Source organism: Perca flavescens, chromosome 13, assembly GCF_004354835.1.
Source record: "Perca flavescens isolate YP-PL-M2 chromosome 13, PFLA_1.0, whole genome shotgun sequence".
NCBI lineage: Eukaryota > Metazoa > Chordata > Actinopteri > Perciformes > Percidae > Perca > Perca flavescens.
In genome coordinates this window covers 9,425,918-9,453,819 of record NC_041343.1, presented here as the reverse complement: position 1 = coordinate 9,453,819, position 27,902 = coordinate 9,425,918, and the positions used below count along the sequence as shown (strand labels likewise).

At 41.5% G+C, this 27,902-nt stretch overlaps 1 protein-coding gene and 1 long non-coding RNA gene across 3 annotated transcripts; both read right to left on the bottom strand.

The window, feature by feature from the left end:
* Positions 1 to 248: 248 nt before the first annotated feature.
* Positions 249 to 988, bottom strand: LOC114567374 (uncharacterized). The gene is made up of 2 exons (XR_003694165.1): positions 898 to 988; positions 249 to 637 (listed from the first exon to the last, which is right to left on the bottom strand). It is a non-coding gene; the product is annotated as an uncharacterized LOC114567374 (long non-coding RNA).
* Positions 989 to 7,106: 6,118 nt separating this feature from the next.
* Positions 7,107 to 26,273, bottom strand: LOC114566546 (flotillin-2a). 2 transcript variants are annotated; one of them, XM_028595087.1, is made up of 12 exons: positions 26,177 to 26,273; positions 26,037 to 26,090; positions 22,330 to 22,411; positions 17,823 to 17,913; positions 13,704 to 13,827; positions 12,712 to 12,830; positions 12,115 to 12,228; positions 11,855 to 11,974; positions 11,539 to 11,753; positions 10,534 to 10,717; positions 9,894 to 10,043; positions 7,107 to 8,979 (listed from the first exon to the last, which is right to left on the bottom strand). In XM_028595087.1, the coding sequence occupies exons 2-12, from the start codon at positions 26,083 to 26,085 to the stop codon at positions 8,929 to 8,931; spliced, it is 1,299 nt and encodes a 432-aa protein (XP_028450888.1). In that variant the 5' UTR covers positions 26,086 to 26,090; positions 26,177 to 26,273; the 3' UTR covers positions 7,107 to 8,928. The 2 variants fall into 2 exon arrangements, with proteins under 2 accessions (XP_028450888.1, XP_028450889.1); XM_028595088.1 differs by lacking the exons at positions 22,330 to 22,411; positions 26,037 to 26,090; positions 26,177 to 26,273 and adding an exon at positions 18,425 to 18,503.
* Positions 26,274 to 27,902: the final 1,629 nt, after the last annotated feature.

Genomic DNA, 27,902 nt, shown 5'->3' with positions numbered 1-27,902 from the left:
TGTCTCACAGAAGCTGTGTCAGCCCCTCAAGCTCTCCCTGCTCTCTGCGGCGGCTGCTTCCCAGTGATTAGATAAGCCCGTTGCGCAGCAGAGATCAGCACTTAGACAAACCAACTGCTGCTTGAAAATATTACAGCTGACGTACGTCAGCCGGCACATTAAAGTAATCCTTCAAACACAAGATATTTAGAATGCTCACACCCTGATTTAAATGCGTTTTTGCCAAAAAATAATGAGGTAGTCGTTCGTTCGGGAGCCATAAACTTTATTTTACATGCATCGACAAGTACGTCTCAAAAACTGGGATCTAAAGATGTCCTCCAGAAGCTCTTGGATAACACATCAATCACCAACTTTCTCCATCCTCCCGCTCCAGATGACATTGAGCGAGGGCCATATAACCCTTACCATTGCTGAAACTCAGTAATGGTAACGGTTTGACGGCCCTCCTCTGCAGCGTGTGCGCAGCCTACCACAGTCAGTTAGGCGTTATAGTGCCGGCGGGGGGAATGAAACCCTGGATAGTACATCATCTATACTGTAGTGTTTCTTTAATAAACTTACAGTATAAGATGATATCCTGTCCAGGGCACAAGACAGAACAGTAAGCAGCGAGTTCCAGACCCGTGTTTGTAACCTGCAAGGCAAAAGGTAGAAAAATCAGTGATGCATACAGTGAAGGTTAATGTCAGAGGGTAAAGATTCTATTAAAAAAAAAAAAAAAAAAAAAAAAAAGACATTCAATGTCAGAAGAAAATTCCCTTTTTACTAAAGTGTAATATTAAACAATGTGTAATAAAAAAAAACATCCTTTTTCCTGCACCAACAGCTGCAGAGCCATGAAGCTCCATGAGGCCTCAGAGACTTCCTCTCTGTGTTACACACTCACACACTCACCTTTTTGCATGCAGTGTGGCAGTGACATCTTTCACGCCCCGCTGACACTTTCCTTCACGTGTTCGTTTTTTATGGCTGCTATGTGTCCACGTCTGGAGCTCCTAAACTGGTCTGCCTGCTGGGCTCTGGCACTTAAAGGCCCCCGGCTCATTAGCATACTGTGATGACATCTGGGCTGGACCAGACAGCACAGGGTGAACTTTTTCTTATCTGGTCCTGACCTGATTGCCTCTGGTACAATGATTGCCCACACCCTTATTACAACCGGCTGGACTTTACAGAAAAATTCAAAAATAAATTCCCCCCACTGCATAGACACTTATTTCAAATGAAAACTGTGGCCAGGAGCAAGGACCTATGCACAAAAAACTATTTTGAGAAAACTTCTTTTATCCATTCATTGACATCACAGGAATACGTTCATTCATTTACCTTTTTTAAATTATTTACAATATAATTTTGTCCCAAAGTTGATTTTTATACATGGATCGGTTTGACTTAGCCACAGCAATGTAAATGCTTTCCTAGAAGCACTCAATATGTCTCATATTTTCCCAAATATTCTTCACGGCCAAACCCCTTTACAGAATTTAGTTGTGAGTTTTGACCTTCCTCGGTCAAACGTGTAATTAAAAGAACCCAGCAGTGAGCCAGTGAGTCTTCATCATCTATTAAAAAGCTTGGAGCTTTATCTCACAATGCGGTAATACATCCTCTGAATCTCATAGCCCTTGGATTTATGCGTGATGGTTTCATGGATTGGAATTTAATGCTGCGATATGTCAGCTGATGTCATGTTATCTGACTTATTAAACTCGTTTTCATGCGCTCAGCTAGATTCCAGGACGTGGAGAGCTGAGATCTGTTTTTTATTGGATATGTCATAGGGACACCGCACGTCAAATTCACAGCATCAAATGATGCCTGGACTGTGATAACGGTGCGGTTTTTCTTTAATCCCTGACAGTTTGTCCCTTAAATAATAGAGGTGGGGGGGCGGGGGGTGGCTTTTGCTCTCTTACATTCCGCTAGAAACTCTGGAATCTAGAGAGAAAGCTTGTGTAGTAACGAAGTAGTGATGAATGTACATGCTCCATCACCAACTCATTAACATAGAAATGTCCACAGCATACTCACGTCTTCCACCTCTACTTTAAGGTCAAGTTCATTTATCACAGTTAGTGTAAAGCTACAGAGGGACAGGGACTATGCTTCTTCATATTCTAACAATTTGCCAATGGTGCAATTCAGTAGCCACGTTTTTTGTTTATGGATGCCGTGTACGAACTGGGACATGTTCTTTAGCAAGGTCCGATTTAGGTGGGACATGGCAGTTACCATGGAAACGCACTCCCTAGTTAGGGCGTGGGAGCTGGTTTCGGGGTGTGAGAAGTCCTCCTGTAGGCACAGATAAAGATGGAGGTAGGACTATCTGGGCGGTTGGGTTTTCACTCCAACTCTTTATCTGCTGCAGAAAGGCAACACTGTGCCTACAAATGGCCATTTGCGTTCATAAGATAAGGTTTTTTTGTTTGTTCTTCACCACATGTAGAGACAAAAAGGGAGGAAGCTGTCGTCACGCAACAGGTCGGTTTTATTCAGAGTAATGGAAAACTTAAAGGGGTAAACAGTAAGGGGAAACTTGTTGTTGGGGGGTGGGGGGGGGGTGGGGGTTGGATTAAACTGTTTACAGTTAGGGGAAGGGAGAAAAGCTTTCTCTTAAATGTATCTCAAGCGAGCAGCGAACGCAGTCGTAATGCCATTACATCACGTACAGTAGTCTCTACCACCTCGTTTCTGTAGTTGTGTCCAGCCTAACCCAGCTCTCCCCCCTCCCTAGAAAGGAAGAAAAGGAAGATTAAAAAAAGGATTGAATATAAAGTTGTCCAAAGTTTTTCCTCTAACATTAATCATCTCTCGAGCTCTCAGATTGATCTTGTGACCCCGAGCTAAGGAACCACTTTCTATTCTTCCTAACTGTATATAAAGAAGTTCAAACTAGCTCCACCTCAACCAGTTACAGCAGTAAAATGCTGCTTACACATTGACACATCAGTATCAACATATATTATAATATAACAGTCACAGGGTACACGTTACTGAGTGTTTAACATTTTGTGATAGTACTTCTGTAGGATTTTGCATGCAGGCCTTGGAGTATATTTACCTTATTGTATGGGTACTTTGACTTCTTTCACCACTGAAGACGAGTTGTCTGATAGAGGGAACGTGTACAGTAGGCTGTGCGCACAAGTGAAAGTCTTTTCTAAATGAAGTTTTTTAGTGTGTATGTAGGGACTGAAGCTGAGCAAAGATTTTGGAGTTCAAGAATAAACTGGAGGATCAGGTCTCCATTTGAATCCATTCGTGCATTTTGAGCTTGATCAACCAAAGAAATGTGCTTGTAATCAGTTATATGAATCAATGTTATCGCAATTATTATTCATAATAGGCTAGTAGAAGTAGTAGTGGCACTGGAAGCGATTGTAGTATTATTCATAGGTTTTATGGTTATTAAAACAGTAGTATTGGAGTTTGTTGCTGCACTATCTGTGTCCTCTGTTAGAGTTTGTGAGATGACTGCCCTCTTCAGGTTTATTATGTCATATGTCATATGTTTATCATGTATAACTGTCTCTGGGTCAGGCTGTACAGACATGTCCTCTATCAGCTGTCCAGATCAGCTGCAGCGGGACATGACAGTTCATTCCGACTTCAGATAAGACAATACTGACATCAAAGCCTTACTTTTCATGTCTGTGTTCCCTATTTATACGGACTAAGCACATTAATCAGCATTTCTGTAAATGTGCCAGTGTTAGCGAGCCAGTTCATTTCCACACTGCAGTCCTTTGGCGAGATGCTCCCCAACTAATGAAGTGACTGATTGAGAAACACAAACAGCACAGTAAGATGCCAAAATGACAACAATGGCAACAAAGTCTGCCCTCTCAAGAAAGTGCCTAAACCATGCAGAAGAACAGGAAGCAGCCGAACAATAATATGAATGCACTATTCAGTCTATGTAGCCATGCAAAGCAACTTGCACACATTAGTCATTGCAGAGCAGCATTAGGGAACTAGACATAGATTAAGCACAATGTTACCAACCTATGATAGCAATCATAATAAAATGCTAATAGCAATTGTTAAAGTTATTGAAATAGTAACATTACACATTAAACATGCAAGCACAGTCATAACTGAAGCATATTAATGCCACTTTTGGGGGCGCTAAGCAGGATTTGGTATGTGCCCACCTCCACTTCGTAACATGTTGCAGACATAATGTATACACAATAATTATATACATATCACAATGTAAACCCAACCCACAATGTAAAAGGATTAGGCTGAAGCAAAGCATTGTTCCATAATTTTACTAGACTGGGTAAACCCAGCCTGATGTGCCTGTGATTTGATTTCTCCCTGCAGCTCAGGCTGGAAACCTGTACGTTAATCTATCCTGCTTCCGTTACAAATTTGCGGGGACCAATCAGAAACTGTCTTATCCACCTGGCGCGCTATTGACGATGACGATAGAGAAGCGACCAAGCAGCTTTTTGTTTACATTCAACAAGGCGGCCACCCGTTGATGCCGCTGTCGCTGCCATGTCACCCACATCGTTGGGCTGATTGGTTGAAGGACTATCCAATCGTGTACAGTCATTTGAACTATGCCTGTTGATCCCGCCTCTTGTGCAGTAGAAAATACAGAGCATGTTCAATCTTAAAAGATTGAGCTTGGTCTGGTGATAGCCAGACTATAATTTTACCTCAACAATAGAAATACATCTCCGTTTCATTTCTTTGTTTGCATTTTAAAAAGTAAACTTCACAATACTTCTCAAATCATATTTAATTTCATATATTGAGAAAAAAAAAAAATTTGGATACAGTATGGAAGGGATTTTAAATGAACCCTGAATATTATTTGCATTGGATCAGTTTTCCAAAGGCCCGTGTGACATGAGAATAGGAACCAAACCAGTCTCTCCCTCTGAGCTGTTTGTTTTGTCACTAATTTTTGTTGATAAAAATGGCACAAAATGTTGTCAGTTTTTGTTTAGGAAGTTCACATTTTTTTAATTATCATCTCATGTTCCGAAAATCTTTTCTGGGCAGCCCCCAGAGACCAGATCGCTTAACGGGTCGGCCAGCTCTAAGTAAATACGTCCATACATACCCAAGCCGTGCATTATATTTGTTAGTCATACATTAAACATGGATATGTTTTTACTTCTCACCTGCATCCTGACCTCTGATGAGGAAGTCCAGCTAATTGGAGGACACATTTTCTCCTGCTCACCCACAGCTTTCCATCTCTACCTTCACGAACAATATTCAGTACATTGTGCTAGTTTTCTCCTCAGATGCCAAGTCAAGACAGACAGCGAGGCCAACAGGAAGTGGTATAACATTTATTGTAGGGAGGCACACAACACAGAATAACATGAACACATACTTGAAATGCCATGCTGGATCAGTCTTCCAAAGGCCAGTGTAACATGAGAAGCCACAAAATAAACCCACAATATAGTTTTAACAGAGATTACAGATTATTTCCAGACGACAGACGACAGATGAAGACAAGAGTTAAGGCGCAGGTCTATAGTGCTCGGTCACATTCTCCTCTAGAATGCCCCATGGAGCAACACAAAGTTGCCTCTATTCTTAGACAATGCAAATCAAAGTAATTTTGGCACACAATAGAATGGCCAAAATAAGGAATTTAACAGACTTTAAGGAGGTCTAGATTCCAAAGGAAAAGATGTTGACGCTACATTTCTATTTATCATCTACCGATCGGTGTTCCTCGGTGCATTTGCAGTACAGAATGTTGTCAAGTACATAAAACGGCAAAGGTAGAAAGAGGAAAACTTACAGCGGAACACTACATATGGGTAGTTTTTACACATTCTACAAATCAGCCTGTTTTACAGTAAATTCATGACAGGATATCCCATACTTCCATGTGTATGATTAATAGTCAACAAACTGCACATTTAGGTATAAATGGCCTCTTTATTATACAACAAAGGCACGGAGCAAAGAAACATCTACTTTTCTAAATAAAAAAAACTAAAATAGTAAATAGTAAAATACTACGTTGTTAACTATTTTATTTAGATTGTTTTAACCTTTGCTCAGTCTGGACACAACCACTCACAGTTGATTCATCTCAAATAAAGAACATCATGGGAGTTGCCACTTTTTGAATTGTCGTACGAATCAAAACTGTTCCATTTCTCATCTTGAATGTATTTAGAAACTACATTAGGTGGATAGTTTTGCATTTCCAGATCAGTGGTTTTCTAGCCTAATGATAGAGAAAACTGATTTAAAATCCCTCTCCGATGGCCCTGACGGAGCACACTGACGTGTCAACTGCTGGCTGCAGAGAATCCTCATGGGTTGAAACTGGGACAGTGTATCCATCATCAGGTGATCTTTGTCAGGTTTGAATGGCTAATGACTGATATTAGATGCTGCTAACTGGCCATTTCAAATGATGGCAAAGAATATTACCGTACACATCAATAGCTTAATAATATTATTGTATCTGCAGCAAGCCAGGCAGCCAACATTTACAGTGGGTAAAATAGTTGCAGAAACACATTTAAAACCTGAAATAAAATTGCAACATTCACATCATGAACAGAAACAAGATGACATTTGCTCAGACTCAAGCCTCAAGCCTTGTGTTTATTCACAGAAAATAAAGAAAATGGTGTGACTAGGATAACTTTGTAACAGTCAGTGGCAAAATAAAACTAAAACATTTAAAAGGTGCTGTAGGTAGGATTGTGAAGATCCAGGACTTAGCCCAAAAACATAGACAACTTCTCAGTCCCTCCCCCCCCTTTCCGCTAAAGCCCCAAACGGTCTCCTAAGCCCCTCCTCCCACAAGGGAGAATGAATGTGTGTGCATGAGCAGTGATTGACACATAGTTAGACACACCCCCCCACCCCGATTGGTGCATTTGAACAGGGAGCGTGGATTTTTGCAAATCGCACTACAAGCTGTGGGTGGTGCCAGAGGAGCCGGATCTTTTTTTTTTTTTTTTTTTTTTTTTTTTTTATTACCTGCTTCATGTAGTTCTACTGAAAAATAGGGTCAGTTTCAGCAAATATGACAGAAGGTTAGTTTTACAAGTCTTACCTACTGCACCTTTAAGTTCACATATTCTGTAAAGTGGTTAATGATATTTCATGATGTGACTTGGTTGGATGATGTGGCTCATTCACTAACTCAACATGGGTTGGATCTATGTGTTGATACTGCCATCTGCAGGTTGAAACTTGTTTCAACACTGGGTCTTCTTGCCACAAGTGATGATGCAACAGAAACCATCACTATGATCATTTGTCATCTGGCTTTCAACGCTTAAACGATTGTAACAGTTAACACGTATCAATTAGATTAACCTAAATCAACAAGAGCAACAAATAAGAAAAAAAGAAGGCAAAAGAAGAGTGTATCCTTCTCTTTGATTTACATGCTGCAGCAGAAAAAGTCATTGGTCCAACAGCTCAACATTACATTTACCAAACTTAGGAGCCCTCACACAAACACCACGCTCAGTGTTTACAACGTGATCACGTTCTTATCTTCCAACTTAATGAAGCACGGGCCGACTGATTGGAACACTAAACTTGCTTTGTCATCACAGATTGGGTGTGGGCAGATAAGCAACACAGTGGCAACTTCCAACCCGCAGAGGTGAGGGCTGACTCAAAAAAAAAGGGCTGATTTACAAAATGTGTATACAGTCGGCAAAAGTGAACGTTAACAAAACGATATCCCAGAAACACGTAACCACATCTGCGTATGAGGAGGACTATAACAGTTCATCTCAGGAGGAGGAACCAAAATGAATCAAAGCTCAGACACTGACTGCTACTCGAGTAATAAAGAAATATTCAGGGTATCTTTTAAGGCTAATCTCCTCCGAGTATGGCTTTATGTTATGCGTTTGCTTAGCGTTTTATATCTGCCTGTGCGCGCGACAAAAGTGAAGCGTAAACACCGTTGTTAGTATAAGCAGATGTTATGAGAACAGGGAACAATACTAAAAAAATCATCCATCTATAAACACAGTGATATACTCTATACATAAATCCAACTAAAGCCAAAACAACCGTCCTAAGGTTTGGGCACTTGAGTGGTAAACAGGCACTGCACATCAGAACGAGAAGACAGGCAACATGACAGTATACCGCGAGGTAAGAATTATCATACAAGTGATTCAAATATTACTGATATTGTAATATAGTGTAACTTTTACAATCACAGTGGGTTAAGATCTGGTCAGCCTTCAGTTCGGTAATCCATAAAAATGTTCTCTGAGTTAAGAGTTAATTCATCTGTAAAAAAAATAATAATAAAGAGTTTTAAAAGCAACGAGGAAATAAAAGCTGCCCATTTCACACCGGGCTCAGTCTACTGCAAGTTACTTCACTAACTGGGCTCTGTTGGAGGATGAAGAGGAAGAGGCTGGACACTCTCCCCCCAAGGGGAATAAAGGCCAGAACACCTGACAGGGAAGTGGTGCACCCCAAATTTGAGGCAGACACTTTAACAGCTCTGGAGCAGAGAACAATATTCAGATTTGGCCTTAGTTTTTTTGGACTCTTTCCAGCTCCAGCTATTGAAGACTAAGGTGTTTTTCCTTCTACAATACATTTTAACACCACCAGATTCAAAGTGGACCAACTCTGACTGATTTATAGGACTGGACAGGATGGCAGCATATAATCCTGGCTAACTAGTGCAGTGTGATAAGGATCAATGTGTCTAAAACTAAATCCAACAGAAGATATAGTATGGTCCTTTAGAAGTAAGGCCCCAGCTTGTTTTTTCCCTTAGAAAATTAAAAACCTCTTAAAAATATTAAAAAAAAAACTCTTGTTTGGTGTCAAGTGTTTCTGGTCAAAGGCAGTTGCATAAGGGGCCAGAGGCTGAAAAAAACTCTTTTCATGCTTGAGGCAGATAAATGTTGAAGGATTTAGAGTCTCTGGCCTGGTTCATCAGACAGTTGCTTGGCACTGTGGGCTGACCATCTTCTGGAACAGAGGGATCTGTGGGATCAGAGGGCAGAAGCGTTAGCTGGTTTTAACAGAGAGTAATACATGTAAGGGCCTAGCTTACAGTACGGTCACACATTCAGAAACTACAGCTATAGATCAGATTTCTCCATCACAGCAATATTCCACTTTGGAATGAAATATGCAAATATGAAATATTAAGCCAATTTGACATAGCAGCCAAACCGTTGGATAACACCTTCAATGCCCATTGTGACAAGACAAGACATTTTGGGAGAATATATAAATCAAATTATGGCCACTTATGCGTGAGTGTCATGAAGAAAAAAAAATGGTTTTACAAAAGAAAATTAAAAAAACTAGCTAATTACAATACATTGTTCCTGCTTCCTCTTAAAGCTCCTAAAGCATTCATTGAGATGTTTAGGCACTGGAGGGCAGCTGAACAAACTACATAGAAATACATTGATATTGTTATAGGTGACCGTGTTGGCAAACCGTTTTCTATTTACACAATAAGACTTTCAGTTTTTAGTCAGAAATATTAAACCTTGTTCATGTGTGGGTGGCAAAATTCTCCATGTGGCTTCCCAGGCTGCTCCCAAACTGCTCTGCATTGCTATTTTGTTAGAAAAATCCCCGAAGACGTGAATGATTAACAAACTAACAGCATGGAACTACAGCCGGGCAAGATGGAGAATCTTGGAGCGTCGGTGGGTGTTTGTGCCCAATTAAATGCCCTCTGGTCATCTCACGTAATGTTTCATTCCACCGTAAAATCTCATTTCTAGCAGATACATGGATCAACAACAGTATTATGAGCTGCTTTGTGTTCTATTTTTTTGGGGTTCATGAAGTTCAAACACAATCATGAGCCAAGCATGCAAGCTTACAGTGTGTGCGTGATGAAAAATATGAGCTCCTGTGGAGAACGGTGCCACTCTCACCTTAGTCAGATCCACCCCGGTGAGGGCGTTGACGGACACAGGGAGTTCAGCTAATAGACGGTTCACCTCTCCAGACACGCGGCTGCCGTCTCCACTCAGCATGACGATCTCTCCGGTCCTGGACAGGGGTGCAGCCACCTTACTGGCAATCTGATCAAACACAAGGGAGCACTGGTTTGTTAGTTCGCTGATAAAAAACACGCCCCGTACCGTCTTTACCGGACAGGTTTATTGACGTGAACATATTCCATAGGAAGCTCAGCGTCGATTCTTTCCTGAAGACCTCTCTCTCTCTCGCTCTCTTTGATCTATTGAAATATTCTATTGGCCACTTCTTGGGAGTTTTGTCTCTTTGTTCTCCTTACAAAGATGTGACTAAAATACTGGCACCAAAATCATCTGTCCCTGACTAGTGTTTGCTTTAAAAAGGTCCCATGGCATGAAAATTTCACTTTGAGGTTTTTTAACATTAAAATGCGTTCCCCCAGCCTGCCTATGGTCCCCCAGTGGCTAGAAATGGTGATATATACATATACATACATATATATATATATATATATATATATATATATATATATATATATATATATATATATATATATATATATAAAACAGTGTTGTATGAATGAATAGCACAGACCAAGGGCAGAGCCTCCAGGACCAGAGCTGTCTTGGCAGCCTCGCCGTACTGCTGGTAGGCCTCAGCTTTCAGCCTCATCTTCTCAGCCTCGGCCTTCCCCACCGCTTTAATGGACGAGGCCTCTGCCTCACCGATCAGGCGGATTTTGTCGGCCGCCGCCTGCGCCGTCAGCACCGTCTTTATCCTGGGGTTGGGTTAGAGAAGCATCAAAAGGACTGTTTAGTGTTTACTGTCATTAGCAATCAGTCATGTACTGTTCTACAAATAATTTTTGATTATTTATGCTCGATTTCCAGGTAAAAGCAGATTGTAAATTTAAAATGGAGTTTAGCTCGGTGTTACTACTGTGTTTATTGTACTGATGTGAATAAACTTTAACAGCATCATACAACATTATTAACTTAAAACAAGACTAGGCCAAAACCTAGTATATGGCTGGACGTGTATTGTCAATAGGCCTAATTGTGGCCATAATGTTACAGGGATAACGATGAACACATTGCAAAAGACTGAAATGCAATGAGTAAGGAAAAGTTTGAATTTTATTTAGGGATGGGTACCGAAATGCGGTATTAAACGGGCCCTGGGGCTAAGACTGTAGTATGCATCATCACACTGCAGCCTCTCCCCTGTCTGGGTCCTGCGTCTGGGCTGAGCTCCTACACACATGCACGTACGTACACATGTAGCTTTATGGGACTCATTTCCATTTTAGTGCATCATTCAAACCAAACAGGGTCTCTATACGAGTAAACATCTTGAATTATGACACAGGGGATGTTAAGTAACATTATATCCAGTATTGGTTGTTGCTGCATAGTTGCCGTTTCAGGAATTGTGGTGATATAAATGTAGACAACTTAAAATAAAAGGACAGTGACACCAGAATGAATGAATGAACATTGAGTGAAATGAGCCCTCAGCGTGGAGACATTAAGACTGAAATGGTGATGAGAGAATGTTTGCACTCTGCACTGAAGGGGGATGTGCGTGGGAGCCACTCACTTCTGGCCCTCAGCCAGCTGCTGCATCCTGTAGGCTTCGGCCTCGGCAGGCCTCTTCACGGTGGCCACCAGCTCCTTCTCAGTGCGGTCGATCTCCTTCTCCTCAATAGTGATCTGCTTCTTCCTCTGCACCACCTCGATCTCGATCTCCTCCAGGCAGATCTTCTGCTGCTCTTTGGCCGCCTGCAGCTCGTACGCCAGCTGAGCCTCTGCTTTCTATAGAGGCGGGTAGTTTTTAAAGTAAATACTTCACTCTCATCTTCCACCGTTGACAATATTCTGCTCAAAATGCAATCTAAACCATACAAACGGAATACCTTTGTGTTCACTTCCTGATTAAAGGAAGCTTTCTGCATTTCCAGCTCTCGTTTGGAGTCAGCCATTTTTGTGTCAGACAAGAACTTAACATCCATCATTTCTCTCTTACACTCCGCTTCCTGTAAAAGACGACGAGGGGGGATGGATTAGGAGCAGTTTGTTGGTTTCCTAAGGTGACAGCTATTGACAATCAAGAGAACTGATGCTTTTTTTCAGTTGCTCTTTTGAAGTTTTAATTTCCTCTTGAAGCTCCTCTTACCCTGATGCCAGCGTCTCTCTCTGCCTCTGCCACTCCGATGTCTGCATCCCTCTGTACTGCAGCGGTCTGCGTTTTGCCCAGTGAGCTCAGGTACTCCACTTTATCATATACATCCTGTCAGAGGGATACATAAATATAAAAAAGGTATGTCAAGCAGAGCTGGGCAATATGGAGAAAATCAAATATCCCGATATTTTTACCAAATACCTCGTTGTTGACAATGTGGCGATATTGTAGGCTTGACAATTGTTGCTTTCACAAAATCTTTACACAATGAGATTTCTGATAAATAATCATCAGTTATGTTGATATAATAACTACGTGGGTAAAGGCAAATAATAGAACAGCTAGAACAGTCTGGTGTGTTCAGAAAATGACATCACTCTACTGTAATTTAGCCTTTAAAACCAGGAAGAGACAACACTTGTGTCATATCAGGATATTACGATATTCCAAATTTAAGACGATATCTAGCCTCATATATCAATATATTGCCCAGCACTAAGTAACTAAGTAATTAAATTATTCTAATTTCAAATTTAGAAAACTGATGTTTAAAAGATGAGTGCAGAATGAAATCAACTTGATGTCTCACACCTTGATGGTGAAGCTGAGGATCTCGATGCCCATGCGGCCGACGTCAGGTGATGCCACCTCTCGCACCAGAGTGGCAAATCGGTCTCGGTCTTGGTAAATCTGCTCAACGGTTAGGGTGCCTGAAAGGATGGTAGCGCTGGTTACTGCCTTCCCTTTCACACTGTAACTTCTACGGACGTTATTTAACTAGAGTCGGACACACTGACAAAGATGGGCAACATGTCAAGAGACACAATGGAAGATTATCTGTGACATTATCAGAAATATACATCCTCATGGTTACCCTCTACACCTGCTCCTCTGACACAGAGGAAGGTAATCATTCTGTTTGCAACAGCATTTTATTTAAATAAAACAGAAGCAGCACCTGCCATTTTGTTCAATATATTCAGTCTTTAGCGTCAGTCGGTCTCATTCTGCTCACTTTGATCAAACGGACCTTTCACTCGTTCTTGTTTGATCATTGTGCTGTTGTGCATGCGGATAGCTGCTCTATAATATCACACACCTGCTGACACACGTTGTGTGTTTAAGTCAAACCAGCATGGAAATTAAACTGGGGTGAGCCGAGTCAGCAACTGAGCTGGCACATTTTAATGCACAAAAAACATGTCCGGTAAAACTACCTCACATTGTGACTCAGTCCAAATCATTGGGAGGTTCTTATCTCATACTGAGCAAAACAGACTTCAACATCGTGAAATAATAATAAAAATAGCCATAAAATGTATCTACATTTGGAAGAAACCAGAATCATGATAATTACAGCCATTTACAATCTTCTGGTAGCAAAGAATGGTCATGTTGGGTTTATGTCTTTCACTGGTGGCTTATCTCGCTACGCGTTTTGATTCAAAGATGTTTCTATCATTATGTCTCCCCTAAACACTCCCCTTCTCTCCTAGAATATAAGACAAACTACATGGACTGTACACACTGGTTGGAAATACTATAAAGAAACGGTGACAATGCAGTTTGGAGAGACCACCCACCAAGGATGGCGCGCAGGTGACCCTCAAGGGTCTGCAGGATGACACTCTTGATCTCCACGACTGACTTCCCCAGGAACTGCTCGCAGGCGTAACCCAGCAGTTCATTCTCGGTCATCACCTTCACCTGGTGCCAATGTGGACAAAGATCGTCAGCTGAACACACATCCACAAACACGGGAACAAATACAAACACAGGCACACAGGTGGGTGGGGCAACCATGAAAACATGACACACACTAGCTTTTGTGGCATCATCCGACAATCATTTTTCTCTCTTTTCAGTTGCCACGCATCACTGTTGTCACATTTACACCATCAGGAATGCATAGAAAACAAATCTAAAACCAAAGCATAACATTTACAATGGGAAATGAACACAAAAAAAATTGAATTCAAGAAAATACTTGCAAGGTCTGCAATGCAATTCTTTTGGATACATCAAACTTATGGTCCTGCATCATTGCTATTGATTTGTCTGTGTAGTGACGAACTGCTTCAATTCTTAGTAATACAGAAAAATAGGACTATAAACACAACATCAACAGCCTGGGGGATGCAAGGCTGCATACACTCAGAGCTGATCAGTGTAATTGTAAGCCTGATTACACAACGGTTTGGAACATTTGACCAATACTGACATCAAGCACATTCTATATTCATGATAAATTAACGGTTCATGTTCAAGTTTTTAAGTTTACGTTTCTCAAAAGCCAAAACTACATGTGCAAAATTCCAAATGCTTCTTCGTTGTTATATTTCAATACACCATACTAGCTATGCATGTACGGAGCATCATTTATCATAACATAGTGACCGTAGTCACACTGTATGTGTGCCTGGACTTTAGAAGGGCAGACTGACCCATGGCCTTCACGTCAAACTATGGTCAAAAATCTGCCATTATATGCTTTACATCTGTGATCAATAGCAGAAGATGCAGACAATTTGACTTCAAACCTGTTCCCTTTGAGCATATGATGACAAGCAAAGCACGTACTTATAATGAAAATTCCACTACAAAACTTCATGATACACAAGGATATATCCCCCGTTAATGAAGTTCTACTTCACGTGATAATAACACGGAAGAAAATCCCAAAATCTAAAGTAGCTTCATGGTAATGCAGTGCCAGCAATCAACTGTATGCTCCTGTTACAAGGTAAAAAAAAAATAAAAAACAATAAACGGGATAATTTACAGCTGAGGGGGGAATCATCAGTGGGATCATTTATAATAAAATTAAACAAAACGACAATCAATGGCATTGACCTGAGTTTTACAACATAAACACAAGGACAGTCATCCATAGTAAGAGAGGTCACTTATACAGTCAGGAAATCATAAAGGGTTTGGGTGATATTGTACTCCACGGGAGCTGTAAGAAAAGAGAGAGTGAGCTGGGTCCTTAGGCGAGAGGTCCGCACACGGTTTTGTGTTTTGCGACATGCACTCATAACCGGGAATGAGGGCAACACAAAGTCAGGGGAGATGGAAGTCATTCCAAGGAAACCCGTCTGAAAACAGAAAAGGCTGCAAGCCAGCCACACAACCACACTCAGGCCAGCTCAGACAGACAGCAGGGGGAGCCGTGCCGCGGCTGACACTGGAATAAAGTGTGCAATGGTAGTCTCTACCACTTGACTCCTGACCTACTACTCCAACCCCCGCATTCCCCTCAGGACTTCCTCCTGCCTCCTCCAAACCCACAGCTCCCTCGTGACACAAAACTGAAAAGCACAAGTACAGGAAATGTGATCAACTGGCGTCTAAACTTCCAAGATTTCTTTATTTATTTTTTTTTAGAAAAAAGGTGATGGATTTGTTGGACCCGTCAATTGATGTCGTTTTACTGATAACTGACCAGTAGGCTGTCAAAGTAGACAAAAAAATACTCTCAACTGAATGTTGCGTGGCAAACTGTGACTGAAATGGAAGAGCGTGATTGATAGCCACCTGACATTAATAAAACAATACCCCAGATTAACATTCTGCTCTGGTTTCCTTTACATTATTTCTGCTGGGGGGCCTACCTCTATATGGGTCTCTTTAATTTAACAAGGAAACACTACTGCTGTTGTCATGGGACACATGGTCCACAATGGCTTGGGTTTAGGCTGGACCAATCAAAACAGTGGCATGATGAGCCTCTCTGTGAAGTGAACTGTGTGAGCGAGAGGGGCTGTTCAGCTCCACACAGTGGGCTCATTGTCAGCATGCATGTAGCAGAAACACAGAGGAGAGGAGCACTGGCATGACTGCGGTCAAAATACAGAACTGATAATGAGCCATCTTCTTTCAAACCCAAAAAGTAATACCGGCATGCCGACAAAAAAAGGGGAAATGAATATGAGCAGAATATCGTTTGAAAACAGAAATGCAGAAAATAGTGGTATATGGTAACAGGTTCTATTAAGAGAAAATCCACCATAAAAAAAAATGTCCCTTTTTATTAAGGGTAGGGAGGTAGGGATACAGTTTGTTGCTCAAAGACACTTAGACTGGATTTATAAGGGACAGTCCTGCCTCACATAATTACAGTGTAGATTTTGTACTTCAGCAACTTTGGGATTAATAGAACCACTGCAACACTAGATAGATGTGTTGCACAGGATCAGGCCATATCATGCTTGATTATATTCCCCACAGTATAGTGTTTACTTTCTTTCATTCACCCGGATATAGTGAGCGGCTAAAGAAAGGTTTGCTTTGTCTCATTACTGAATGAATTAGGAGACCATTCCCATGCAATCACAGTGTTTACCTTGTGTCATTCACTGTGATGGAGAGTGACAACAGCAGAGAGCCGAATGTTTGCAGTGGAGATGGCTTTGCTCTGTGTGTTACTGCACAACAGCGTCACACACACACACACACACACACACACACACACACACACACACACACACCTTGATGCTGCTAACTTTTAAGGTGTAAGCACAGAGTAGATGTTTAGGGAGTTTTATTTTAAAGGTGGATTTTCTCTTTAACAACTTAAAGTCGTCAACCCAAAAAAAAAAAAAATTAGTTATAGTTGGCACTGAACAGGATCAAACAACTTAATAGCAGACACAATGGAGAAAAAAAACAAACACTGAGATTGACTACAATCTGACCTAACATTACTGTATGTACATCTAACTTAAGCTACTCCCACACAACTACGTTTCCATTTTAAAACGACATTTACGCCCCTAGTCCAGACTATTCAGAGTGTTTATCGTGTTTTAAGCCCCCAACGTCTCCTTCCAGGCAGCGCTGCCTGGAAGGCACTAGGATTAGGCAATGGTTATGGTTAGGTATGGGTTAAGGTTAAAGTAAGGTGCGTTGAAGTCAACGGTTGCATCGCTGCCTGGAAGGAGACGTTGGGGGCTTAAAACACCATCGAGCTTTCAGAGTCCCTAAAACGGAGACATTTGAAAACGCTGCTGATCTCGTTTTAGTTTGAAATAGCGGGGTTGCTTTGTAGCCGGGAAGGGGCAGAAACGGAGACCTTTGGAAAAGACGATGTAGACGCCCACGAACGCTCCCTGATTGGGTGTTATCAGTCAAGACGTGACCTTCCCTGATTGGTCACGCCCCCATCATGTGACCCTTCTCCGGAAGAAAACAAACGACATCAGCCTTGATTACCGGTGGTTAATTCGACATGGACAACGAAGGCGTTTCTGACCTTGTTGTCGGCGCTGGCAGCAGATGAGCGGTTAAATTCTGCATTTTATAATGCTTGCATGACTTCCCTGTGTCCGGCTGCATTATAAGTCTCACTGGCCCGTGCGTGCCCAGTGTACATGAGTGGTCTATGATTATGCGTTTTCAGGCTTGTTAGTATTTACGGAGATTCATTCTAGACAGTAGTAAAATGCTTGTGAGAACGGAGATCGTTTTTGTTTTAAAATACTGGTTCAAAATGAAAACGGAGCCGTGTGGATGTAGCCTTAATGTGTCCTAAGCAAAAGTACAGGTGTGTGCATCTTAATTTCAGCCCTCTGTTTGACATACCACCTCTGCTGTTATTATGGGGTGAAGCCAAAGAAAAGCAGGAGGGGGGAGGGTGTGTGTGTGTGTGTGTGGGTTAGTAGAGTCTGAACTGGCATTCCCAGAAAAGTGTGGTGATTTACCTGAGCCACCCCAGTGACAGTAATAGCTACACCCTCCGCTGTCTCTACATCATCACACTTGGGCTGCAGGGTCATAATCTCAAGCGTTATCCTGTTGAAGAATGTGGAAAAATATAAAATAAAAAATATACATGTTCGGAGGGAAAGCAAATGAAGGGAGGGGCCAGAACACAAGGAAAAAACACAGGACAAAGTGAAACCATTCACCCAAGGACTCCAGATCACTAACAACGGGGCAAAATGAAATGCTATCCGCAATTCAAACTTTGTAGGATTTTGATTTTTGCCGTAATTGTTTTCAAATGCATTTGTATTTAAACATTGGGTTCCTCAAATCCTATTTTTAGCCATTTCGATAGCCTTCATTTATTGACCCCGTTGCCAAAAGTGACTCCGAGTTCCGCTTTATTGGCGAAGCCCAAGTTTGTGACAGCTGACTGTCTCCCCTCCACTGCAGAAGAAAAAAAAGCCATGAAGATGAGGAAAGCAAACAAACGGACAACGTTAGCTCGTTAGTTGAACCATTTTCCTGAGTCTTCCTTTGGTCGCGAGCACCAGCCACTGGTTGTTTGTTTTGTTGTTGGTCTTGTGAAATGCATTACCTGAGCCACCCCTGTCACATCCAGGGGAACACCCTCCGAAGTTTCGATATTCTCACACCGACAGAGGATGGTCATAACCTCCAGAGACATTCTACGCAGGCAGGCAGGCAGGCAGGCAGGCGGGAATAGCAGAGGCAAAACAGTAAGTTGGACAACAGCTGTTAGGAATGTCAGTTACCATGGTCAAGGGAAAGAGGGAAGAGGGAGGGGGTGAAAGACAGGACCTCCTGCTTTGCCAGTTTTAGCGCTGAAGGCCGTTTCATGTATGACGCGGTGCTGCTGACACCTCGTACCTATCCAGGATCGTCACACAACTACAACACAGCTTGTCTTGTCTCCGCCTGTCAATAAAGGTTTCAATAAACTGGGGGGGGGGGAGAGCAAGCTCCATAGATGGAAACTCAAGTCAGTGTTGAAAGGATTCTTGAGCCAAGCGCCTCTCCAAGATTACATTTTGTATTGAGATTGCGCAAGAATGTCCTCAAAAACAATCGTTATCCTCCACTTCAATACTGGTTGGACTGTTTAAAGTGCTCATATTATGCTCAGGTTGCACCAGAATAAGTTTATGTGGTTTAATTTAAAAAAAAAAAAAAAAAAAAAAACACACCATATTTTTGTTGTACTGCACATTGCTGCAGCTCCCTTTTTCACCCTGTGTGTTGAGCTCTCTGTTTTAGCTACAGAGTGAGACATCTCACTTCTGTTCCATCTTTGTTGGGAGTCACACATGCTCAGTACCTAGGTGAGGACTACTAGCTAATCAGAAGCAGAGTATGAGGGAGTGCCACGCTAGCAGCTAGGCGAGCATTATAACGTGTGTTACAAAGTGACGCATGTTCGTCTCTGAAGTAAATAATAATAAATTGAATTTATATAGCGCTTTTCTTAGGCTCAACGTCGCTTTACAGGGGAGGTAAAAGGCTGGACTACAATAGAGCTGTTTGGAGCAGTTTGTGAACAGGGTTTTCTGTTGGAGATGATAAGTCCCTTTGGGATGGACTTTGGGCTTTTACACGTTGTAAACCTATAACGTGCACAAAAAAAGATATAAACTCAGCAAAAAAATAAACGTCCTCTCACTTTCAACTGCTTTTATTTTCACAAAACTTAACATGAGTAAAACTTTGTATGAACATAAAAAAATTCAACTACTAAGAAATAAACTGAACAATATTACACAGACACGTGACCAACAGAAATGGAAAAATGTGTCCCTGAACAAAGGATGGTCAAAGTCTAAAGTTACAGGGAAGACATCCTCCTCCCTCATGTGGTACCTTTCCTGCAGGCTCATCCTGACATGACCCTCCAGCGTGATAATGCAAGACAGGAAAGTTAGTGTTCCGCCATGGCCAGCGAAGAGCCCGGATCTCAATCCCATTGAGCATGTGTGGGACCTGTTGGATCGGAGGGTAAGGGCAAGAACCATGCCCCCTAGAAATGTCCAGGATCTTGCAGGTGCCTTGGTAGAAGAGTGGGGTAACATCTCACAACAAGAACTGGCAAACCTGGTGCAGTCCACGAGGAGAAGATGCACTGCAGTACTTAATGCAGCTGGGGCGCCACACCAGATACTGACCGTGACTTTTGAGTTTGACCATCCTTTGTTCAGGGACACATTTTTCCATTTCTGTTAGTCACATGTCTGTGTAATATTGTTCAGTTTATTTCTTAGTAGTTGATTTTTTTTTATGTTCATACAAAGTTTGTTAAGTTGGCTGAAAATAAAAGCAGTTGAAAGTGAGAGGATGTTTCTTTTTTTGCTGAGTATATATATATATATATATATATATATATATATATATATATATATATATATATATATATATATATATAACACAATAAAGGAAAGGGGGAAAGCCAAAAAGCATAATATGAGCACTTTAAGTGGGATTATGTTTCAGAGCTGGAAAAAAAACAACAGTCATAGCTGTTCTTTTACAATAAATACTGACTTAAATTCACTGTTTTCTGAGTCAAAGACATGAGAGGCTGCAGCAACGGATAGAAGAGAAGACAGCTCCGCCTGCCACTTCTTTCCAGAAGAATTGGATCAATGAGTCACAGGCCTGGAGGTTAACATGATTACTGCATCATGAGCGGGAAGCTCTCCCCCCACCTGTTCTTATATTGATGTCCTTATACACACACAGGGCTTTTAGATGAAGGGGCCACTACTCTCTCCTGTTTTTAATCATCCAAGAAAGCATCTGAAATGTTGCCCAAACTGCACATGACCAAAATACACAATAAAAATAGGCGAGAAAGGAATCCTGGGACAGCCGGTCTCTAAATGGGGATTTATGAATCCAGCCATGCATCAACTTTATGTTATTGTCGAGGTCTACCATTAAGTCTCCCAGCAACTAAAGACAAAGAGCAGCACTTAATGGGAAATGGGTAACTGGAAGGATACACATCAGGGCTTAGACAGGGTAAGATAGACAACAGACAAAGCAAAGCAGGTTAGCAAAGTAGAAACAAAGAGGCACGTAAACCCCAAAGATAATCCATCTAAACTAAACCCAGGAGCTCCAAAAAACAAGGAATGGTATCACACGTTAGTTCATGTCCATCAGAATTACTTTTACAGATGGAACAGCTAGATTGGGGGGGCGGCTATTCAGTCTTAAGTCGTGATCACTCAGAGAAAAAAAAAAAAAAAAAAAAAAAAAAAAAGTCTCACCAAAAGCTGGCCACATGACAGCCCTGACTGTAGTTTCATTGCAAACAAAAGCTACTTCATTGGCATTAAATCAGGGACTCTGATCCCAGTGCCACAACTGTGAGATTTTACAGTGATATAAAAGAATATTTTTGACATATTTCTGCATATTGTACTTCAGGCCCAGTTTACCTTACGTGTTATGTGGAAGAGCCTGTTCATTCTTTAGGCATGACTTCTACTATGTGGACAGACAGCATTGTTTAGACCTGTGAACATGTTGCAGAAATACTGTGTTCTTAAAAGCTTCCTGACTGTCTAAGTCTGTGAGCACACTGTGCCATTCAAAAAGGTTTTGACGCACCAAGCAGACGGCAAATAACTAGTGGCGCGAAGGCCGACTGTGGCGTCTCCTCACGTCGCCTGTGTCTTGGCCAAAAAGTTGCACTTGATCACACCGCAAGGACTACAGCCGCCTTATTTTGTGTGCCCTCTTGACTTGAGTCGTTTGCTTGCTTTCCTCACTAATGTTTCACTTCTCGTGCACTAAATCGCCATCTTGGGAAAACGGACCAGTCAGCCGAACCATGAACGTCGCGCAACCAGTAACACAGCTCAGGCACGGCGTTCATCGTTCGACTGATCGTGACTGTCTTCCCAAGATGGGGATTGCCTGTATACCCGAAGGTAATGTCGTTAAAAACTATCTTTTTAATAAACTGTCTGTACACTTACAAAGTTCTCAATGCTTCGGTTTACATGTAAGGACCCTCATTATGCTACCGTGGAAGTGTGGTGCTATTTCGAGCCTTGTTAGTGGTGTAGAAATAGCGATTTATTTTTACTCTACCAGTGCCCCGAATGCCTAGCGTTAAGCTAATCAGCGGTTCGCGCTAGCTTGTTTCAAGCTACATACACATTCGATTACCATGAAAACATATCCCAGAGAAAGGTCGACTCGGTACACGTGTGTTATTAACCCCTAGGTTCCTTTTGCGCCGGAATTGTACTTTAAGTTAAACAGAGTGATCCCTCCCACCGACATCGGCAACGCCGATTCAACATGTTGAATAGACAGAGTTAACATGTTAAATTGGCGGAGCTCGACGCCGCTGGACACACCACAAAAAAATACAAATCTCCTTGGTGTTCCAGCACCTTAAGACTGAATGGCTCTAAAGGACATTTGAACATTTTCTTTGGTTTGGAGCCAGAGCCAGAGAGAGAAAGCTCTTACCTCTGGATGTCAGAGATGAGCCACCAGGCCCAAGCCCAGCCTCCCACAATATACGTCTTCTGATCAGAGCCACAGCAACCACCTTAGCAACACAGATGAAATGGACATCACACAGTTATAATCAACACAGAAACAAATTGCAGCAGCATCAGTATATAACAGTCGAAAAAAAGCCATTTGACCAGCCCAAATGCAACAAGCCAGAAATCAATTTAATTCAAAACTTAAAAGTGATATATGTCAATGCTGTGTTCACAACGTGTTTCCGCTGCTAGCTAGTGGCCATAAAACTCAGTTATTGCAGATTTAACATCACTAATTAACAATAATAATTAAAAAAATAACACCTTAATGGACTACTTTTGTGGAATGTGATAATATTCTGTGTTCAATTTATTTAACACATTCACACATGATTCAAGACTTTATTGCAATACTTGGAATTTGGTGCATTGTGCTCATCACAAATAAACTAAGCATTCATAGCAGGACTCACACACACGCATGCACGCACAAGAGCACCCTACACATCAGTGCAGTCAAGAGGTGTCAGTGCATTGTGTCCGTGAGGTGCTGTTGTAGTGTTTAATAGATTTTAGTCTTTTCCCTGAGAGGAGTCAGCAGTGAGAGGTTAGCAGGGTGTGTGGGCTCTTGGAGGATTTTCAGTCCCTTTCGCTGGATGCGGTTTACATACATCTCTGACATAGAAGGGAGTTCACAATTAATGATTCTTGAGCCAGTGCGTGCAACTTTGTACATCTGCTTTCTCTGTGGAGTTTCCAAACCACAGATATAGAAAAAGTCAGTGTGCTCTCTATGTAGCGGCTCTGTAAAATTGCAGAAACTCCAAACATTTTGAGTTGGCGTAAGAAAAGTCTCTGATGTTTTTTTTTTTTTTTTTTTTTTTTTTTTAAATGATTCAGAGCAGGTTGTCATCTCATTTCAGAGTGGAGGAGATTGTTGTACCTAAAAACTTGTTTAAAAAAAAGTTATTCACTCTTTTCCATCTCTACTTTCTATCTCTCTATGTCTAGTGGCGGGAGAGCCTCTCTGTTCGAAAGTCCACCACCAGCTCTCTTTTTAGAGAGGTTCAGTTTGAGATTATGGGGATGACACCAGTCCACCAGATAGTACCTCTTTTCTGTAGGCTGATTCATTGTCTGATGAGTATAGTGTACATGTTGACAGAGTTACAGTCTGAGTTACAGTCATTTGTATACAAAGACTACAGAAAAGGTGAAAGTACACACCCCAGGGGGGGGCGCCAGTGTTTATATGCCGCTTTTTAGAGAGCATGTTGTTGATTTTAGAGATTTGAGAAAGATCTATCAGAGAGTGACCCCATTTTCATATTCAAGTGCTTTCTTAGGAAGAGGATCATGTGTTGTTCAGAAAGTCATAAAAGCAAGCACTACTCTGTCTTCCAACCACAGCACCCACAACATTTGCTCAAGTAACACTAGGTGCATGCACTTCCTCTCCGCTATCCGGTAACACTTCTAATCTTTTAATTTGATGTCATGTGCCATCATCCTTTCAACACAGCCCTGTAGCATGTATAGGAACAATAGTTTGTCAGGGAATGTGAGACATTTGCAGATGCAAGATAAGTGTGGAGTAACACATATTAGTCCCAGTCAATGGCCTCAGTCTGTTATTATCTGGGTTTCCATAACACCAACCTAACATTCCCAGCTGTCACATGTTAACTGACAGACGGGGGGGGAGGGGGGGGTGGACTATCTTTACTGACACATACACCCCCCCACCAACAACCAAACATTACAGCAGGGCATATTGACCCGCATCTCACACACACTGCTGATGATGTCTTTTAACATCATCAACAGGGTAACTATTAAAAGAATGTTATATTATGAAATGTCAAGTCTATAAGGAGAAATCTCACTCTGAGACAGTGGCCTATTGCGTTTCATATATTTTTTTTTCCATTATACAAATAATGTACTTTCCTGGTGTGACTGAACAACATCCCACAGGAAACTGTAGCATTACATTGTGCGGCGCAGGAAAAGGACACAGGCTACTTGGGTAAACTGAGCAATACTCTCAACTTGAGTCAATAATGACAACATACGGAGCTATAGTCGGTCTCGTGACTCTTTATATTGCCGCATTTCCCTTGTTCTCTTGCCTCAAACAATTCAATAGCTGAGAAAATGTAACCTGTAGTGCTTAGAGAAAATGGTACTGGCTTTTCAAAATTATCAACTCGTATCTTCAATATTTCCTTTTCATTTTTGCGTTCATGAAACTTTAAACCAGAGGTAGAATGTCTATGAAAATACATTTTTGGACGTGCTCTGTCGCAACATAATCTAGGCTAATTCATAAAGATTAGAAATGCGGATTTAATGAAGGAATGTGGGCGAGACAGGCTTTTACTATTTAAAACCCATCGCCAACTAAAGTGGTAACAGGTGGAGAGGACCTATAGAAATGCTTGGAGCTCCACACCATAACCCCAGTGGTTCCAGCCTTCCACCAGCATAGCTGAGATTCCTGATTCACTCCACCGCGAAGGGAGGAGGGGCTTCATGTGAATGAATGAGAAACACAAGCAAAACAAGCTAAAAAGTAAATAAAAAAATCCTGTCATCAATTTAAGTTTCATTGATGCAGGGTTTTATTCTTAATTAATGAACGCCTTTACTCATAACATGCAGATAAGGAGGCGTTGTGTCAGGTTTTGCTTTTGGTCAAAAAAAGTAGGCCAATGTGCTTTGGCGCTCAACCTCTTTCAAAAACAGAGTCATTTCTTCTTTAGACATATCTGGAATTAATCTGTCTTGGAATCAGGATGTGCAACTCACGCCCACTCACTTCCGTCCGTTCCTCTATGTGGTGACTGACACGCTCTTTAAATTTTGACCCTGAGATTGAAAAACGTTTGTTTTTTTAGGTCTGAGAAACATCAGCTGATGGTGTGCGGATCCAGAAGCTCTTTCCCTGTGATTTAATTATTTGTGGCTCTATTTCTTCTGCGTCAGAGAACCACCATATCCTACCACCACCAACAACACTGTTCAAGTAAAATATGCATAATAACATATCCTCATTAGCTCAGCAGCTAGTCCAATAAATGCTGATTTATCATAACAAAACAAAACGTTGCACTTAGAAACAAAAAATAAGGTGCGGAACCACAACCAATCTAATTTACTAACCCTCAGATGGAACGTTAGCTAGAGAGAACACTTGAACACGCCTTACGGCGAAGACTTAATACAATTTAGCTAAAAGATTAAGCAAAGAAAACAGGTGGATGTATTATGAGACAATAAATATTTCTGAGGAGAAACGCATAAACGTTAGTACAATATGGTGGATATCACGAAGCCAAAAATACGACAGATTTTCCCAGATACATAAACACTTCAGATTTAAGGGCACATGCTTTTTTTCCCTTTCTGGGATGGTGTGTGGACCTATCGACCGCCAACATTACAGTACATCGAATGGTTAACGGATTTTGGCTCGCAGTATACGTATTGTTAGTTTGTGACACAACGCTACTGACTACATATTGGTTGATTACAGGTTCATCTAGTGTTTTCATTGTTTTACAGGGTTAAGCATTTAGCAATTCATCGAGCCTTGCGACGATCCAGGAAGGTCCCCAAGGAGCTAACTTAAGCGTTAGTAACCTTAACTAGCTACGCATCGTCCAAAAAGCGCTAACGTACCTGAAACCACAAGGGCCTCGTTCGGTCCAACGGTGTGGCAGTTCCCCATTTTACCTACAGAAAAAAAAATGTATACAAACCAACTCGACGCTTACAAAACAAATTTCACTTATAAACACTGTTTTCCTGTTTTTTTCCACCTCAGTTATCGATGAGTCCAACCAATCTCAATAGTCGAGCAACGAATAGCGCTTCCGCTTATGACTTTCAAAATAGTAGTAATGTTGAGTAACACGTGCTTTAGATACGCCTTGTGGTTTTATTTTGAAGGTCACACTGCCATACTTCTTTACTTATTTTACTGCCACTTGACATGATCAGATACCCCTCCCCTAGATTCTGCCCCTCCTCCACCGTCGAGGTATATAATAAAATAGGCGTGGTTGTATAAATGTCCTCTCACGAAAACTAACCTAAACAAGAATCCCTGTAATGTGTGTGTGTGTGTGTCTGTGTGTGTGTGCGTGTGTGTGCGTGCGTGCGTGTGTGGTACTCAGCCATGTCACGTAGTGTTATGTCAAATGTTGTGATAGCTACAGCTTTAGTACTTTAGAGTTGTGCTATAATGTGCGCACATAAAATTCAAAGTGAGTGTTTCATAGTATTATAATTTCTCTATCTATCTATTTATTTTTATACTATATAAAGTCCCCATGACAAGCAGCTTGTATTTTCACAACAAGTGATAATAATAATAATTAATTAAATGTATATAGCGCTTTATCATAGACACTGAAAGCGCACTCATGGCAGCCTTATGGCACTCACTACACATCAGCTCAGTTGGTTTCAAGCACAATTCAGTCGAAAGCCACTCATTCCTAGGGCAAGGATATTCAACTAATATTTATATATAGTATATATTTGTACTCTCCTCATCAAATGAATGCATTCACTCTGCACAATTACACTCTTTGACCTTCATTACCAAAATATTTGGTGGGCAATACTGCAGAAAAGAAGTGGCCCAACCTGTAACTTTCTGACTAAGACTTTGTCAACACTGTAATCAGGAAAGATCATGATTACTTTCTGGAGAATTCCAAAACTTCAGAGAATGACACTAATTGAACGTTAGCAGTTGCCTCTGTATGCACGATTAAACTCCTGGGTGGGGTGGCGGATCCACAGAAATCACAAACCTGGTCCACATTTAGACCCCTGACCCCGGCAGAGTCAAAGTAAAGGACTGGCTTTTATCAGACATATGAGATGCTTGATGATTTCTGCTCATTTGTGGCTGTTGGCAAATATTTTTACCCACTATAACCCAAATAATGTCCTCTCAGATACCTCTGTGAGATTACACATGGTAGGGCTACATCATCACATCACGCCACGCCATGATATCTTATTTTGTAGTTCTCTAAGCCTCATTGAGTTTATGATGGCCTTTGTTGGTGCATATAGTTTTATCAGCTCTTCCACGTCTGTGCCCTTGTGATGTGGTCATGTTTTCCATGTGGCTGACAGATGGAGTGAGTGTGATTGCTTCTGCTGCATTACATTATAAGGGGCAGGAATAGACTGGGGCTGGACCTGGACCACAGCCCATACTGGCCCTCTACAACCAGCATGTAAATATCCCACACCACCACCAATACCTAAGGGCTGCATTCACAAACATTCCTGAGCGGAAGTAGCATCAAATCCAGCTGCACTCTACAGTGTTGCCTGTGTACTGTTGAAGTCCTGATCTCTCATAAGCGCAGGAAATTTGGGCTAACAAAAGGCACCATCTCCTCAAGTGCACTTAGTGCGTAGTTTCTGCCACCCCCATGATGAATTCTTATTTTTTTGACAGGACAGCTGAAGAAATGAAAGGGGAGAGAGAGGGGGAATGACATGCAGCAAAGGGCTGCAGGT